Raw genomic sequence first — 17,526 nt, 5'->3', positions numbered from 1 at the left:
TACGTTTTTTTTTTCTTTTGAGACAGGGTCTCACTCTGTTGCCTAGGCTGTAGTGCAGTGGCACAATCACAGCTCACTGCAGCCTCCATTTTCTGGGTTCCGGTGATCCTCTCACCTCAGCCTCCTGAGTAGCTGGGACCACAGGCAGGTGCCGCCACATCCAGCTAATGTTTGTATTTTTTGTAGAGCCAGGGTTTCACCATGTTGCCCAGGCTGGTCTCAAACTCCAGGGCTTAACGGATACTCCCACCTCACCCTCCCAAAGTGCTGGGATTACAGGCGTGAGCCACCATGCCCAACCACAAAAAATATTTTTTTTATGTTCAAAATCGAGTCTTCTGGGGATTTGTGGTGAACATATTGCTTTACGTGAAATATAGTCTTGGCCCTGAGGACGAGGCCTTTTTAGAAACGTGTTGTCAACTTGCACAGGCAAACACAAACCTTATAAACAAATACAAAATTATGAACTGCTGACCAATGAGGATTTGCCAACTGAACAGGAGATAATAATTTGTTTTGGCCCCAGGATCAGAGCTGGTAAAAACCTACTGGAGTCCTCCTTAATATGTGTCTGTTCTCCAAACACTCTGCTGATTGTTGCACAGCCATGTTCCAATTTCACGTATCTGTAGCAATGAAGTTTAAAAGATGGTATCAAGAAGAGTAGATAATCTCAAAATAATTTCTATTTGATTTTGGAAGGGTTATATGATTACTGTTGCAGCAGATTTACCTCTGCCATTACTTGGTTTAGTTTAGGCTAGTGTAAAACCAAGTTCCCATTCTCTCCTCCTGGGAGGGAGAGGTGAGGGAACCCCAGGCATACTGGGTACTGGGGCATACTGGCCCAGGATGAAACAAAATCACGGTAATCCACACAAAATCATCAGCTTCACTTAGCAAACATGAGGTATGATTCTAAAAGAAATATAAATGTAGCCTCAGATATATTTTCTAGCCTGAGTAACTCACTATTGGTTTCAGCATATCGGTAAGAATCTGAACTGGTAACTTTTTCATATGAATGATACTGACACACCCATAACTCTTATTTTTAAATGTCCTTGCTTACAAGCAGAAGTTATATCCCTTATATATTTACCACTAAAATTTAACAGAATGTTTTTTCTTTAAATTTTTCTTAACCAAATGCTACTATTTAGTGGCCTTCTGATATATTGTGTAATAAATACATCAGAAGCAGTTTGGAAATTTCCTACCTGTGTGAGAAAAACTCCCCAACAGAACAATGTGAATTTTACTGAAAATAAAGTGTTTAAATTTACTGTTTTATAGCTATTTCAAATCACGTAATCAATAAACACAGACTATCCTTATTTTGTAGACGGAATTACAGGTTTTATAGAATCTATAATATAGATAATAAAATAGAAGCATTAAATATGGTCTTTATGCTCAATTAATTTACACTTTTAGTTAGGGATGTAAGACATACACAATCAAACCATGCATGACATACTCTCTTTTACTCCTCTCTTTTATAAATTCTATTTAGACAACACATCCTTTGCTGCCTTTGAAATTTTGAAAAATGCAAAATAATACATACACTATATCTGCAAGCTATGAAGCATGATAATAATAAATGCCTATGAATCCACTACCCAACTTAAGAACTAAAACATTATCAATATTGTTGTATCTACCAGCGTACTTCTTCCCTGTCCCATCCCTCTGTCTCCCCCTCCAGAGGTAACTACTTTACTGAATTTTGCTCATTGTTAACTTGCCTTTTAAAAAGACACTATTACACCATAGTATGTAGTTTTCTGAGCTTTGCCTTTTTTTTAAAGTTATGATTATTATTTGAGACAGGGTCTTGCTCTGTCGTCCAGGCTGGAGTGCAGTGGCATGATCATAGCTCACTGCAGCCTTGACCTCCCAAGGCTCAACCAATCTTCCCACTTCAGCCTCCCTAGTAGCTGAGACAACAGGGCGAGCCACCACGTCCAGCCTGAGCTTTGCCTTTCACACTCTATATAATGTTTCTTAGGTTCATTCACTTTGCTTGTAGTTGCAGTTCATTAATTTTCATAGTGGTTTAACGTATCATTATATGACTATATCACATTTTATCCATTTTCCTGTTGATAGACATTAAGATTGTTTCTGGTTTGGCTTATTTTTTCATTACTTAGCTACCTTGTTTTAGTCTTTTAAAGTACTCAGGAGTAATATAACTTATAATCAATGATTATAACTTATAATCAGGTCAGGATGGATATAGCTTATAATCAATGATTCAGAAATAAAATTACACAGGTACACACGTAGGTAAGTAGACAGGGAAAATGGCACAAATGATCAAACAATGGTATAAAATGCTAACAACAGTTAAATCTGGGTACAGGATACATGGGTATTCTTTGTACTATTCTTAGTTTTGCAACTTTTCTATAAATCTAAAATTATTCCAAAATAATGTTTTTAAAGTGCTCTCCAAGATGTAAGCAGAAAAAAGCAAAGTGCAGTGGTTGCTACCAACACATAATCTCATGTTATTTTCTTTGCTTGTATCTTCCACCAAAATCTCTTAAGAAGTCTCTCTACCTTTTTACCCTGTCCCTTCACTCAAAATGAATTTAAGAAGATGAAAGGGAACCGCTGGTAAGGATGCGAAGAAAAGAGAACTCCTGTACGTTGTTGGTGGGAATGTAAATTACTGTAGCCATCACGGAAAAACTTAAAACAGAACCACCATATGACCCAGCAATCCTACTGCTGGATATATATCCAAAAAAATCAAAATCAGTATGTTGAAGGGGTTCACTGCAGCATAATTAACAAAAGCCAAGATATGGACTCAACCTAAGTGTCCATCGATGGATGAATGTAAGAAAACATAGTACTGATATTGAATGGGAAACTATTCAGCCTTAAATTCAGAGGGAAATTCTGTCATTTGCGACAACATGGGTGAACCTGGAAGGCCCATAAGTAAAATAAGCCAGGCACAGAAAGGCAAATACCGCACGATCTCACTTATATGAAGAATCCAGGCCTGGGTGAAGCTGAGGAGGGAGGGAATGGGGAGTTGCTGGTCAAAGGGTACAAAGTTTCTGAAGACAGAAGGAACAAGTTTTGAGATCTACTGCACAGCAGAGTGACTACAGTCAATAATAATGTATAGTCATGCGTAGCTTAATGACAGAGATACTTTCTGAGAAATGCATCATTGGCAATTTCATTGTGTGAAGAGTGTGCTTATGGTACAGCCCACTATACACCTAGGCTATATGAGATAGCCTATTACTCCCAGGCTACAAACATGTATTGCATGTTATATACTGCTGAATGCTGTAGGCAACTGTAACACAATGGTAAGTATTTATGTATCTACACATAGAAAAGGTACAGTAAAAATACAACATAAACAAACTGTACACTTCTACGGGGCACTAACCACGAATGAAGCCTTTAAGACTGAAAGTTGCTCTGGGTGAGCCAGTGAGTGAGTGGTGAGTGAATGTGAAGACTTACAATATTATTGCACACTACATAAATGCTGTATACTTAGGCTACACAAAATTTATAAAAAATATGCTTCTTTCTTCAGTAATAAATGAATCTTAGCTTACTGTATCTTTTCTATATAAACTTAAAAAAAAGTTTAACTTTTTGACTCTTGTAATAAAACTTAGTTTAAAACACAGACATCCTGTACAGCTATACAAAAATGTTTTTTTCTTTATTTCCTTATTCCATAATAAACTTTTTTCTATTTAAAAAATTTTTATTTTTATTTTTTACTCTTTAAACTTTTTTGTTAAAAACTAAAACACAAACACACACATGAGCCCAGGCCTATATGGGGTTGGGGCAGTAACACGCATGGAGCTGTCATCTCCTGTGGTAACAATGCCTTCTTCTGGAATATCTCCTAAGGAACCTGCCTGAGGCTGTTAACTTTTTTTTTTTAATAAGTAGAAGTAGTACACTCTAAAGTAATGATTACAAGTACAGTAAATACATAAACCAGTAACAGTAACACAGTTATTATCAAGTATTATGTACTCCAAATTATATAAATGTATTAAATTATCACATGTACCGCAGAAACAGGGAGATACATCAGGCATCTTTTTTTTTTTTTTTTTTTTTGAGACGGAGTCTCGCTCTGTCGCCCAGGCTGGAGTGCAGTGGCCGGATCTCAGTTCACTGCAAGCTCCGCCTCCCGGGTTCACGCCATTCTCCTGCCTCAGCCTCCCGAGTAGCTGGGACTACAGGCGCCCACCACCTCGCCCGGCTATTTTTTTGTATTTTTTTAGTAGAGACGGGGTTTCACCGTGTTAGCCAGGATGGTCTCGATCTCCTGACCTCGTGATCCACCCGTCTCGGCCTCCCAAAGTGCTGGGATTACAGGCTTGAGCCACTGCGCCCGGCCCAGGCATCATTTTTAATCTTTAATTAAGAAAATTAAGCATATCAAAAAAAATTCTTACACCTTAGAAGGAAATAAAGTTGGGGAATAAAAGAAACAGGACAGTAATTTTAAAAAGGTATTCTGTATCATACATAATTATATATGCTATACTTTTCTACCACTGGCAGTATAGGTCTGTTTATAGCAGCATCACCACAAACACACAAGTAATGTGTTGTGCTAAGAGGTTATGAAGTCTACAACATCATTAGGTGACAGGAATTTTTCAGCTCCATTACAATCTTATTAGACCACCGCTGTATATGTGATCCATTGTTGACTGAAACAGTTATACAGCACATGACTGTATTGTATAATTTAAAGTAAGAGAGTAGGCCAGGTGCAGTAGCTCACGCTTGTAATCCCAGCACTTGGGGAGGCCAAGGTGGGCGGATCACCTGAGGTTGGGAGTTCGAGACCAGCCTGACCAACATGGAGAAACCCTGCCTCTACTAAAACTACAAAAAATTAGTCCGCCGTGGTGGTGCATGCCTGTAATCCCAGGTACTCAGGAGGCTGAGGCAGGAGATAACGCTTGAACCTGGGAGGTGGAGGTTGTAGTGAACACAGATCGTGCCATTGCACTCCAGCCTGGGCAACAAGAGTAAAACTCCGCCTCGAAAAAAAATAAAATAAGAGAGTAAATTTCAAATGTGTCACCATAAAAATGATAGGTGAGGTGACAGATATGTTAATTAGCTTGATGTAATCGTTTCACATGGTATATATATCTCAAAATATCACTGTACCCCGTACATGTATATAATTATAATTTGTCAATTAAAAACAATATTACTTCAAAAAAGAAAAAAATAGATCAACAAAAGGGATTATTACTAGGGCAGATATTTAAGGGAAAAGATTTAAGTAAAGATCAGATTAGTGACAATATTCATGAATAGAGACTACAATTTAAAAAAATCTAAGAATGAATGAGCAACAAGATGCTTTTAGGCATTTGAGAAAGAACTGTTTGGGTAATACCTAAAAAGCATCTGAATACTGACTCTATTTCTAAATGTCTAAAAATCAGTATTTGGAACACTTCTGTTTCTGCCCATGAAGGATTACCGACTATGGGAATTGACCTTCCACCGTATCCAACAGAGAACTGGAAAATATATATGAAAGAACAGGTTCAAGCATTGGACAACAGACAGCATGGGACACTAATCCTAAGAGAAGAGAAACAAATGGCCCCAGCTTACTGCCTGGAGGCAGTTTCCAAACTGCAGTGCAGTGCAAGGGTGGGAAGTGAAACAGAGCTAGGTGGTCTTGATGGGCTGAGGAGACAGAGACTGGAGTTTCTGGAAGCTGAGGTGGCTAAAATTTGCAAGCTTAGTACCAGAAAGGACAAAATTGCATAGACAGAGATCCAGAGACCTGCAAAGGAGCCCTCTCACATGTTTGGCTGGGTATCAATATGTGCATGTATGAGAAAATATCTGAGGCCAGCAAAAAAAATAACAGAAAAGCAGTAGAGCAAACAATTTCCAAAGCTCACAGAAGGCAAAGAGTCAAACTGCAGAGACCTCGTAATATCAGGGGCACTGGGTAGAGTCTTTAGTATGGATATACCTTAGTAGTAAGGCTAAAATAGTCCCAGAAAAAAGGGACTATTAATAACAAACCACAAAAAACTTAAAAACAAGCTTCTAAAGGATTAAACTGTTCTTCAGGTTACTTAATTATATACCAGAACAAAAAAATCTAGCACTCAACAACGTAAAAATTACAATGACTGCATCTAATAAAAAATTACCAGTCATGCAAAGAGGCAGGAAAATACGATACATAACCAATCAATAAAAACAGGCCGGGTGCAGTGGCTCATGCCTGTAATCCCAGCACTTTGGGAGGCTGAGGCGGGCGGATCACGAGGTCAGGACCATCCTGGCAAAACACGGTGAAACCCCGTCTCTATTAAAAATACAAAAAATTAGCCAGGTGTGGTGGTGGGCACCTGTAGTCCCAGCTACTTGGGAGGCTGAGCCAGGAGAATGGCGTGAACCCAGGAGGCAGAGCTTGCAGTGAGCGGAGATCGCACCACTGCACTCTAGCCTGGGCAACAGAGTGAGACTCCATCTCAAAAAAAAAAAACAAAAACAAAAAAACAGACCCAGACATAACAAAGACAATGGAATTGGTAGACAAGGGTTTTAAAACATCTATTACAAATATTGTCAATATAGTCAAGAATATAAAAGAAAACAACATAATGAGAAGAGAAAGAGAAGAAATAAGACTAAAATGGAAGTTCCAGAAATGAAAAGTGTAGTATCTGAAATGAAAAACATATTGAATGGGTTTAACGACACATTAGAAGATACTCAAGTAAAGATCACTGAATTTGGAGACATAACAATAGAAATTATCAAAACAAAACATACTAAGCAGAAAGGCTGGAAAAATAAAAAGAAGGAAAAGCTCAGGGAGCTATGGTACCATATCAAGTGGTCTAGCATGTAATTAGTGTCCCAGAAAAATGCAAGTGGAGGCCAAAAAATTTAAACAAATAATGGATGAAAAACATCCAAGTTTGATGAAAACTGCACACCCATAAATCTAAGGTAAATAAAACCCAAGCAGAAGGCTGGGTGCAGTGGCTCCCACCTGTAATCCCTCAGGATCACCTGAGGTCAGGAGTTCAAGACCAGCCTGGCCCACATGGTGAAACCCCATCTCTACTAACAATACCAAATTAGCCGGGTGTGGTGGCGCATGCCTGTAATCCCAGGTACTCGGGAGGCTGAGGTAAGAGAATCACTTGAACCCAGGAGGCGAAGGTTGCAGTGAGCCGAGATCATGCCACTGCACTCCAGCCTGGGTGACAAGAGCAAAACTCTGTCTTAAAAAAAATAAAAAAATAAAAAAACAAACCCAAGCAGAAGAAACATAAAATAAAGAAAACTGTGACAAGGGACATAATAATCCAATTGGTGAAATCCAATGATAAAGAGAAAATCTTAAAAAGCAGCTAAAGGATAAAAGGCACATTATATAGAGAACAGTAAAGATAAGAATTATAGCAGATTGACATCAGAAATTAGGCAGGTCTGAAGATAATGGAATGATATCTTTAAAGTACTGAAAAAAAGGTATGAGACCAGATCTATACCTACTGAAAATGTCTTTCAAAAATTAAGGCAAAGTTAGGACTTTTTTAGAACAAGAAAAGCCACAATAATTCACTGCCAGCAGACTTGTACTCAAGAAATGTTAAACGATGTTTTTTAGACAGAAATTGGAATCTAAATAAAAAGATTACCAGAAATGGCAAATACACAGGTAAACATAAAACAATTTTTCTCATTTTAAATCTCTTGAAAAGATAAATGATTGCTTACAGAAAAAAAAAAAAAAAAATCCCAATGCATTATGGGACTTACAGTAAGGTAGAAGTGAAATGTTTGACACTCAAGGACGGGAGGAGGGAAGTGGAAGTATTCTGTTGTAAGGTCTTACCCTATACAAGTAATGGTATGTTATTAGTTGAGGTAGACTGAGAAAAGGTAAAGATGAACACTGTAACCCTAGAGCAACCACATTAAAAAAAAAAAAAAAAAAAAGAGGTATAGTTAATACATTAACAGTGGAGATAAAATGAAATTATAAAAAAATTCTTAATTAAGCCTGGGCATCATTGCAAGACCATGTCTCTAAAAAAATTTTTTTTAATTAGTTGGCCATGGTGGTATGTGCTTGTAGTCCTAGCTACTAGGGAGGCTGAGGCAAAAGGACTGCTTAAGCCCAGGAGTTTGAGGTTACAGTAAGCTATGATCATGCCACTGTACTCCAGCCTGGGTGACAGAATAAGACCCTATCCCTTAAAAAAAAACAAAAACAAAAACAAAAACAAAACAAAACAAAAAAATTCTTAATCCAAAAAAAGGCAGGAAAAGAAGAAAAAAAGAAAAAAAGAGATGAGATAAGTAATAGCAAAATGGTGGATTCAAACCCAACTATATTGATAATTTCATCAAATGTAAATGGCTTAAACACACAAATTAAAAGGCAGAGATTATCACTTAGATGTTTAAAAATCAACACCCAATGACATACTAACTACAGAAAACCACTTTAAATATAAAGACACAGATAGGTCAAAAATAAAAGATTGGAAAAAGATATGCTGTGCAAACATCAATTAAAAAAAACCTGGAGTGGCTATATTAATATCAGACAAGTAGAAATAGCACCAGGAGAAAAAAATGACATTAGATAATGATAAAGGAGTCAATTCATCTAGAAGACAAAATACTACAAATGTTACACACCTAGTAACAGAGTTCCAGTAACAGAAGCAAAAACTGATAGGATGTGAAAAAAAAGTTGCAATCATAGTTGGAGATTTCAAAACTCTTCTCTCAGTAACAGATGAGTAAAAATTAGTATTTGAATGGTTTCAGATCAAACAGCAAGTAAACATAACTCATTTAACCTCTTAATTTACAAAACTTGTCGCAAATTGTTAAAACTTAGAAGAGGAAGGAAACAGTTTAGATGTGATACAATACTGAGAAAACAATATTTTAGGTTGAAACTGTGAATTGCTGTCAGAAATAAGTGCAGCTATTAGAGTTGTAGGTACTTCTGACCACAGTGCCCATAGGTGGGCAATGTAAATCTTTTTTTTTGTTGCCTGGTTGGAGTGCAGTGGCACGATCTCGGCTCACTGCAACCTCCGCCTCCCAGGTTCAAGCGATTCTCCTGCCTCAGCCTCCCCAGTAGCTGGGACTAAAGGTGTGTGCCACCATACCCAGCTAATTTTTGTACTTTAAGTAGAGACAGGGTTTCACTATGTTGGCAAGGATGGTCTCGATCTCCTGACCTCGTGATATGCCTCAGCCTCCCAAAGTGCTGGGATTACAGGCATAAGCCACTGCGCCTGGCCGGCAATGTAAATCTTAACTAAAGGCATGAGCTAGGCTTCTGGGAAATGTAAGCCATGATGGCTATCACAGAAACAGTCTCTTAATTTGGTGTATTATATCTCTCTCTCACAGTCCCCTAAACATTTAGTAATAATGGGATCTATTACTATTTGAAAGAACACATAGAATAAATTTTTGAAAATAATTACTTTTAAATAGTGAAATTTGAGTGTCTATGTGAGTATATTTAAAATGAAACTAAACTTCTTAAAAAGGAAATTCCTGGTTAGATACCATTTCCAAGCATACCAACTCAGCACAGGAAGCAATATCCTCTGCAAAAAGTTGAATATATGGTAACTGAAATTATAAAATACCATCATGAGAAACAAGATACATTATCCTTTCCCATATCCATGGGCTTCCTGGAACCTAATTTGAGAAAACCTAGAAATGAAGGAGGGGGTATAGCTCAGAAGTAGAGCATTGGACGGCAGATCAAGAGAAAACCTAGAAATGATCACAGTAAAAAATTAACAGAATCTTAAAATGGAAACGTTATTTTCCAAAATGGTATATATATATTTTTTTATCCAAACAGCTTAATTACCCTCTTAATCCCTATCTTGGGAGAAAAGTTTTTCCAGTCTGGAAGGGAGCCTACTGCCATTTGAATATCTGCAATATGTCTGCGTTTTGAATATACTGTCTCAAATAATCCTCATGAAAAATCCTAACGAAGAATAGGTTTACTTATTCCCAAGTCATATTTCTTCTTAGGTTTGTTTCCTTATTGGAAAAATAAGAAAAGTGGACTAAATGATTTCCAAATTTCCCTCCAGCTTTAATAATCCATGATTCTACATAAAATATTCTGGTGTCTGTTCCTGAGAAGCTTATAATTTGGTTAGTGAGTTAAAGATAACAACATGATGATTTCAGGCACTAGCAAAACATTCAAATAACCTTAACTAAGCAAAAACTATCAATATAACTTGAGTAGTGAATAGCTCTGAGAATTGTTGGAGATTAAGGGAGAGAAGGAGAAAGTGGAGGGAAGGAAGGAGGGTGGGGAGAAAGAAGGGAGACATACAGCAGACATTTTTATTCACCAAGACAAAGCTTATAGCTAATGCAAAAGTAATAACTTAGTTCCACTCGTCACTCTAGGAAAACTGAGGAACTATGAAGACATAAAGATACACACCTAGAATGAGGGACCCAAATGCCCAAGCTTGCTTTCTGCTCTCCAAATCTATTGGAATTGCTCCCACTCAAGTTGTTCTAAGGGTGAAACCAGTTTTGCTTTAAAAATCTAATGTTTCTGCAAATCACTCATAATGACCCACATTCAAAATAAACCATGAATTAATTACATTTATATAATGTTTTTCATGTGGAGGATCAATTATTCTTTCTGTACCAGTGTCACCTTCTATTTGTGTCATGTATAGTTTACAAAGTTCTTTCACACCTATGATCTCATGTGATCCCTGCTAAACCTCTGTAAGATAAATAGTTCAGCTGATATCCCAATTTTACATACAAAGCAGACATCTCGGAAAGACAGAATGCCTCGCCAAGGTCACACAGATGGTAGTCTGACTTGGAACTACAGTATTTAGGCTTTTTATTCATTGTACCATCTTTCAGCCTGTTTGCCTACTTTTCTGTCCTTGTCACTATCCTTGTTCTTCAAAACACTTAAACAGGTTCTATGAAGATATAGTAAGGATTTGTTACACTATACTTCTATAAAGTACTAATTTTGGAGCATTGAGCCAGAAGGAAATGGATGACTAGAAATACAGCTGAATATGCATGGAACATACCATAACATTTTATATCTCAGGTTATTAAATATTGGCAGAATTTGCATTGAGTTAGAATGTGGGTCATTATGAGTGATTCAGAGTGGGAAGCTCCTCTGTGGGCAGGTCGTCCTGAGAGCACAAGGAAGCGCAGGTCCATAGCTGTGGCTTGGGTGGCTGCAGCAGCACCCAGGGAGCTCCCACCTCAACTGAGAAGGGATGACCAACCTTAGAGAGAAGCAACCCACTGGAGGGCCTCCTCTCTGCTGAGAGCTGGGAAGACGATGGGATGTAGAGGGGAATAACCCACTCAGGGCCTCCTCTCTGCTGAGAGAGCTGCAGAGATAATAGGACGATCTGCCTGCAGAAAGGAGCTTCCCATTCCAGAGTCTCCTTTCTGCTAGGAGCTGAACACTCATCAGGACACCCTGGCTGCGGAAAGGAGCTGCCCGCTGTGGGAGACTGAGCTATTCTATCACTCAATAAAGCTCCTCTTCATCTCGCTCACCCTCCACTTATCTGTGTACCCCATTCTTCCCGGTTGCAGGCCATGAACTCAGGACCCACAGAATGGCAAGGCTAAAACATCCGTAACATAAACAGGGTTGAGACATGCCCCTTGCTCGCCATGTTGTGGGCAAAGAGAAGGAAAGAAGAGCCGAAGCCCTTCGGGGAGTCCAGACGTGGGAGCTCCCCGAGCCAGGGCTGTGACTCCCTCTTTGAGGCCCTGTGGCTCCTGGCATCTCCAAGCTCCCAGGCACCACCATGTTCCCCAGTGCCAGCTGTGGAAACTGCTTGCAGCGTGACTGGTCCGGCTGCAGCCTTGCAGAGAGCTGGCAATCATGCTGGCACCTGGAGCTGTCTGCCCCGCTGCAGCAGGTGGCATATCTGACTGTGTGCAGTGGCCAGACCCCATGCTTGCTCACACACCCATCACCATTCCATGCCCGACTTGCCCTTGGCTGGCATGAGACCCAGGCCAGTAGCGTGAGCCAAGCACAGTCTGCCAAGTGGAGTGGGTGAAATAAGCCTAGTGCAAAACTCAGGCAAAGATGCCACTGGCCACAAAGGTTTCCAGCCAGAAAAACGGCACCCCAAAGATCCTGCAACAATATGACATCCTTCCTATTGCCTTTGATATTATAGCATAACTACAAAGAGAATTATTTTACAAAATATTCAGGGGCTCTATCAGCTTTGCCAGGAGTATTCTTAATCCTTTGACATTCAAATTTTCCCTTTGGAAGCACTATCGTGCCATCCTCATTATTGATTTTCTCTTTTTCAATTTTAAATTATCTAATTCTGTCAGCTCTGTGTTTGTCAACCGATTTGCTAGCAATTCTCCTGCATTAATTTCAAAGATAACATGAAATGCTGAAACTTCCATAAAATTTGCAATTTCACTTTATGTCTGCATTATATTAACACTGACAGGCTGGAAAGGGATAAACCTCAACATTAAGTTGAACATCAAAGGATATCTGAAAAGAGGTTATCTTGCATCAAAGTCAGGCCACTATTAAACAGCACTCAACAAATGACTCTTACACCGCCAACAATGTCAGGCTCATGAAGTTCTATGAAAATAATTCCTTAAATAGGTGAATGGAGGAAAATATTTAACATTTAGTACACCAAAAAAAACTTCTGATGAGAACCAAGGGGAAATAACCTTTGAGTACCACCAATAGTGACACAAACTCATAATCAAAGGACAGAAACCCTTCCATTGGAGACATCTGAAAACAGATCTAGAAAAAGATAAACTAACGTAAGTGAAGAACTTAAAATAGTACCTTTAGAGGCCGGGCGCGGTGGCTCAAGCCTGTAATCCCAGCACTTTGGGAGGCCGAGACGGGCGGATCACGAGGTCAGGAGATCGAGACCATCCTGGCTAACACAGTGAAACTCCGTCTCTACTAAAAATACAAAAACTTAGCCGGGCGAGGTGGCAGGCGCCTGTAGTCCCAGCTACTCGGGAGGCTGAGGCAGGAGAATGGCGTGAACCCGGGAGGCGGAGCTTGCAGTGAGCTGAGATCCGGCCACTGCACTCCAGCCTGGGTGACAGAGCGAGACTCCGTCTCAAAAAAAAAAAAAAAAAAAAAAAAAAAAAAAAAAATAGTACCTTTAGAAACATGACAATAACTTTCTTCTCTTTCCTCCACAGCAATATAGTGTGCAAATAACAACAACAAAACACATCTTTTATTTAAAAAAAAATTGAAATTACCTGAAGGTCTCTAGATAAAAGTTCTCAAGTTTAGTCTCAACAATATACCTATCTGCCATGCACACACATCACATTACAGCTATATTTTGAGGATAACCTAAAGGATTAGAGGAATCCACATAAGCAAAATAAAAAATAAAAATTCTACTCTTCATTAAATTATGACTTATGTTCCATATTTGGATAGAACACAAAACAACAAATAACAAGTCAAGCAAGAAATAGAAATTATCATATCACTCTTTTGTCTTTATCACAGACTAGAAAGTCAAAAAGGAAATAACTTACCTCTATACCAAAGATTCCTCTGTCACGCCCATACAATTTCATCTGTTCTGGAAAATGCTGAAAAGCATTTATGTAAGGAATATGGTCTTCTTCAACAAATCTGTATTTTTAAAAAGAAAAAGGTTTAACGAGAGCTACATACTGATATAGCAAAGTAAATGCTTTAAGAAAATCTCTTAAAATTCACAGACATGGTAAGAATTAGTTAAGCATATTCTATTTCCCACGTTTTTAAGGATAATAAATCTGATCGTATCTATTATTCTCTTTACCCATATGTTGGCCTATTCAGCCAATTACTGAATGATTCTCTTAAGTTCCTGACTAAATAAATATGTCTAAGAAGGACTGGGCACAGTGGCACATGCTTCTACCCCCAGCTATTTGGGAGGGGTAGCAGTAAGACTGCTTGAGCCCTGGAGTTTGAGGCTACAGTGAGCCATGATCACACCACCGCACTCCAGCCTGGGCAAGAGTGAGATCCTGTGTTAAAAATTTAAAAAAAAGGGCCGGGCGCAGTGGCTCAAGCCTGTAATCCCAGCACTTTGGGAGGCCGAGACGGGCGGATCACGACGTCAGGAGATCGAGACCTTCCTGGCTAACCCAGTGAAACCCCGTCTCTACTAAAAAATACAAAAAATTAGCCAGGCGAGGTGGTGGGCGTCTGTAGTCCCAGCTACTCGGGAGGCTGAGGCAGGAGAATGGCTTAAACCCGGGAGGCGGAGATTGCAGTGAGCTGAGGTCGGGCCACAGCACTCCAGCCTGGGTGATAGAGCAAGACTCCATCTCAAAAAAAAAAAATTAAAAAAAAAAAAAGTGTCCGGCCAGGCGCAGTGGCTCATGCCTGTAATCCCAGCACTTTGGGAGGCCAAGGCAGGTGGATCACAAAGTCAGGAGTTCAAGACCAGCCTGGCCAATATGGTGAAACCTCGTCTCTATTAAAAATACAAAAATTAGCTAGGTGTGGTGGCGTATGCCTGTAGTCCCAGCTACTCCGGAGGCTGAGGCAGAAGAATCGCTTGAAACCGGGAGGCGGAGGTTGCAGTGAGCTAAGATAACACTACTGCACTCCAGCCTGGGTGACAGAGCGAGACTCAGTCTCAAAATAAAAAAAGTGTGCAAGAAGTGTGTATCCTACTTGTTAGTTCACCACCAGGCTTTCCAACATGGCATTCTGTGTATCCCTAGCTCCCCTCACATGACAGGCTCCTACTCATAAATCACTCCTGCAAGGAGGTTTACCTTGATCCCCATTTTCTGTGAAAGCCTACCTCCCTTGTCTACCCTTCTGTCTCCAATACCTACAATAGTGCATGTTAGATGTTTGTTGCTGAAAGAACCATTAAGGGTAGGGACCTTGCCTGTTTGCTCACCACTCCACCCCAATGCCTGGTACACAGTGGATCAAATATTTTGAGTCGATTATTGAGTTTGAAGAAAATAACACATATACATAAATACACAAATATATTTATTTACAATTCATTAATTTAACAACAATTTATTGAATACTATATATCCAGTACTATTCTAGACTGCAGAGAAATGGCAGTGAACAAAACAGAAAAACATTCTTGTTCCTATGGAGTTTACATTCTAGTGAGAAAAGAAAGATACAAAACAGATAAGTAAAATCTATAGTATGTTAGGTAGAGTGAAATGTTAAGGAGAAAAACAAGGAGAACTGAGAATGAGAAATGGGGGTCTTGCGATCATGTCAAATATATACATATATCTATATACAAGATATTTAAAATAAGAAAATTAAGGAAAGTGAGCTAAAGACAGGAATAAGTATACGAACTGCATTGCCTTGAGGACTTTGCTGTTGCTAGAGCTGGGCTGACATTTGGCTTTCAGCTTTGTAGCACTTAAAGGATAAAACTGACTCAACTTTTTTTTTTTTTTTTTTAAGACGGAGTCTCACTCTGTCGCCCAGGCTGGAATGCGGTGGCATGATCTCAGCTCACTGCAGCCTCCACCTCCCGGGTTCAAGTGATTTTCCTGCCTCATCCTCTCGATTAGCTAGAATTAGTTATAGGCACCCACCACCATGCCTGGCTAATTTTTGTATTTTTAGTAGAGACATGGTTTCACCAGGTTGGTGATCTGCCTGATAAGCCTCCCATAGTGCTGGAATTACAGAAGTGGGCCACCAGTCCCAGCCTCAACTTTAATTTCAAATTAAAAATGTGCTTTAATTTTTAGTCTACTGAAAGTTGAGAATTAAATATTTATATAAAAATGGTGTTAAAGCTTCCCCAGGTAAGTTTTTATTAGTATATTCAGTTTATATAAAAGTATTTATGTGCAGTAATCAGTATTTGTATTATTTTGCAATTATATTTTTGGTTTAATATCATTTTATATACAAGATGTAATGTGTACCTGTCACTTTTAAAACTACCTAGTACTCTACTATGTTAATGTGCTCATTATTTATGTAGTCTTCACTATGTGATAACACATGCCAGGACTGTGTGGAGTGTTAGGAGTCTGCAGAGAGAAGTAAGAGATGAAGGGTCCTCCGCACTCCCACCCTAATAGGTCGGACAAACAGCCTGCACATGAGTCAGCAGAGGTACTGTCTCAAGCAGCACAACAGAGGAACAGTCAGATCCATAGGAGCAGAAGAAATGAGACCTGCCTAGGGGAAGCAGAAATGTCCGCAAAGAGCAGGTCTTTGGCATCTGGAGTTCTAACAGTTTTTTTCACCATTTATAAACAGTTCTGCTCTTAGCCTCATTCAAAGTTTTTTTTCTTTTTAACTTTGAATTTCCTTTTAGAAAAGTACTTATTTCCCTCCCCCCCAAACAAAAACAAAAACAAAAACAAAAACAAAAAAAGCTGCTTACTCAAAGTTCTGAACAATCTATTTCCCTTCCTAGGTGTTAACAACTGGTTCTCTAGATCAGTCCAGGAAGTTGATAGAAAAATTGGCATAGACTAAAAGCATCTCATATGCCTCTCCTGACGAACAGACTTTAGCCCTGTCCCCTGGAAACACTGTCCTTACTTATAATTATGTAATTTTCCCAAGTTTCAACCTATGAAGGGTTAGAAATTTAATAAACTCATTCTTCATCTAAGATCACTGAAAAAGCACTGAATTAGAGTTAAGTCGTGTCTACCTGTAAAACAGATCCTGAACCCAGTCACCATTATCACTGCCATAATCCAAGTTACCATCTCTTGCCTGGAGGATAGCAAAAGACCACCTGGTCTCCATGCTTCCACTCTTCCCTTCCTAGAACTCATTTTCCACAGCTGCCTGAATGATCTTTAAAAAACATCAATCGGATTGTATCTCTCCTGCTGCAACCTTCCAGGGGCTTACTCTCACACTTAAAACCCGGAGTCCACCTGGTTATGAGGTTTCCTTCCGGAGTGATGTGTCCTGAAAACAGCAGACTGCACAGCTTTGTAAACTTTGAAAACGTATTGAAAACCACTGAATTGTGTGTATGTGTGTGTGTGTGTGTATATATATATATATTTTTTTTTTTTGAGACGGAGTCTCGCTCTGTTGCCCAGGCTGGAGTGCAGTGGCGCGATCCGCTCACTGCAAGCTCCGCCTCCTGGGTTCACGCCATTCTCCTGCCTCAGCCTCCCGAGAAGCTGGGACTACAGGCGCCCGCCACCACGCCCGGCTAATTTTTTTTTTGTATTTTTAGTAGAGACGGGGTTTCACCGTGTTTGCCAGGATGGTCTCGATCTCCTGACCTCGTGATCCGCCCGCCTCGGCCTCCGAAAGTGCTGGGATTACAGGCGTGAGCCACCGTGCCCGGCCTGAACTGTATATTGTTAAACAGTGAATTTTATTATATATAAATGATACCTCAATTTTTAAAAATCCAAATTCCTAACTTGTTT

The 17,526-nt window shown here is 39.4% G+C and overlaps 1 protein-coding gene across 2 annotated transcripts in view; it reads right to left on the bottom strand.

Annotated features, from left to right (window-relative positions):
- LOC105486505 (TATA-box binding protein associated factor, RNA polymerase I subunit B) overlaps nucleotides 1-17,526 on the bottom strand; it is a 90,137-nt gene that overhangs the window by 43,563 nt on the left and 29,048 nt on the right. For both annotated transcript variants that reach the window (XM_011749403.3, XM_011749404.3), the window contains exon 8: nucleotides 13,654-13,753. In XM_011749403.3, coding sequence (XP_011747705.2) covers nucleotides 13,654-13,753 — 100 coding nt within the window. The remainder of the gene's footprint in view (nucleotides 1-13,653; nucleotides 13,754-17,526) is intronic.

This window comes from Macaca nemestrina, chromosome 13 (genome assembly GCF_043159975.1).
Source record: "Macaca nemestrina isolate mMacNem1 chromosome 13, mMacNem.hap1, whole genome shotgun sequence".
NCBI classification, from domain to species: Eukaryota; Metazoa; Chordata; class Mammalia; order Primates; family Cercopithecidae; genus Macaca; species Macaca nemestrina.
Note: the sequence above shows the minus strand (reverse complement) of the source record. Positions and strands in the feature narration are given on the sequence as shown.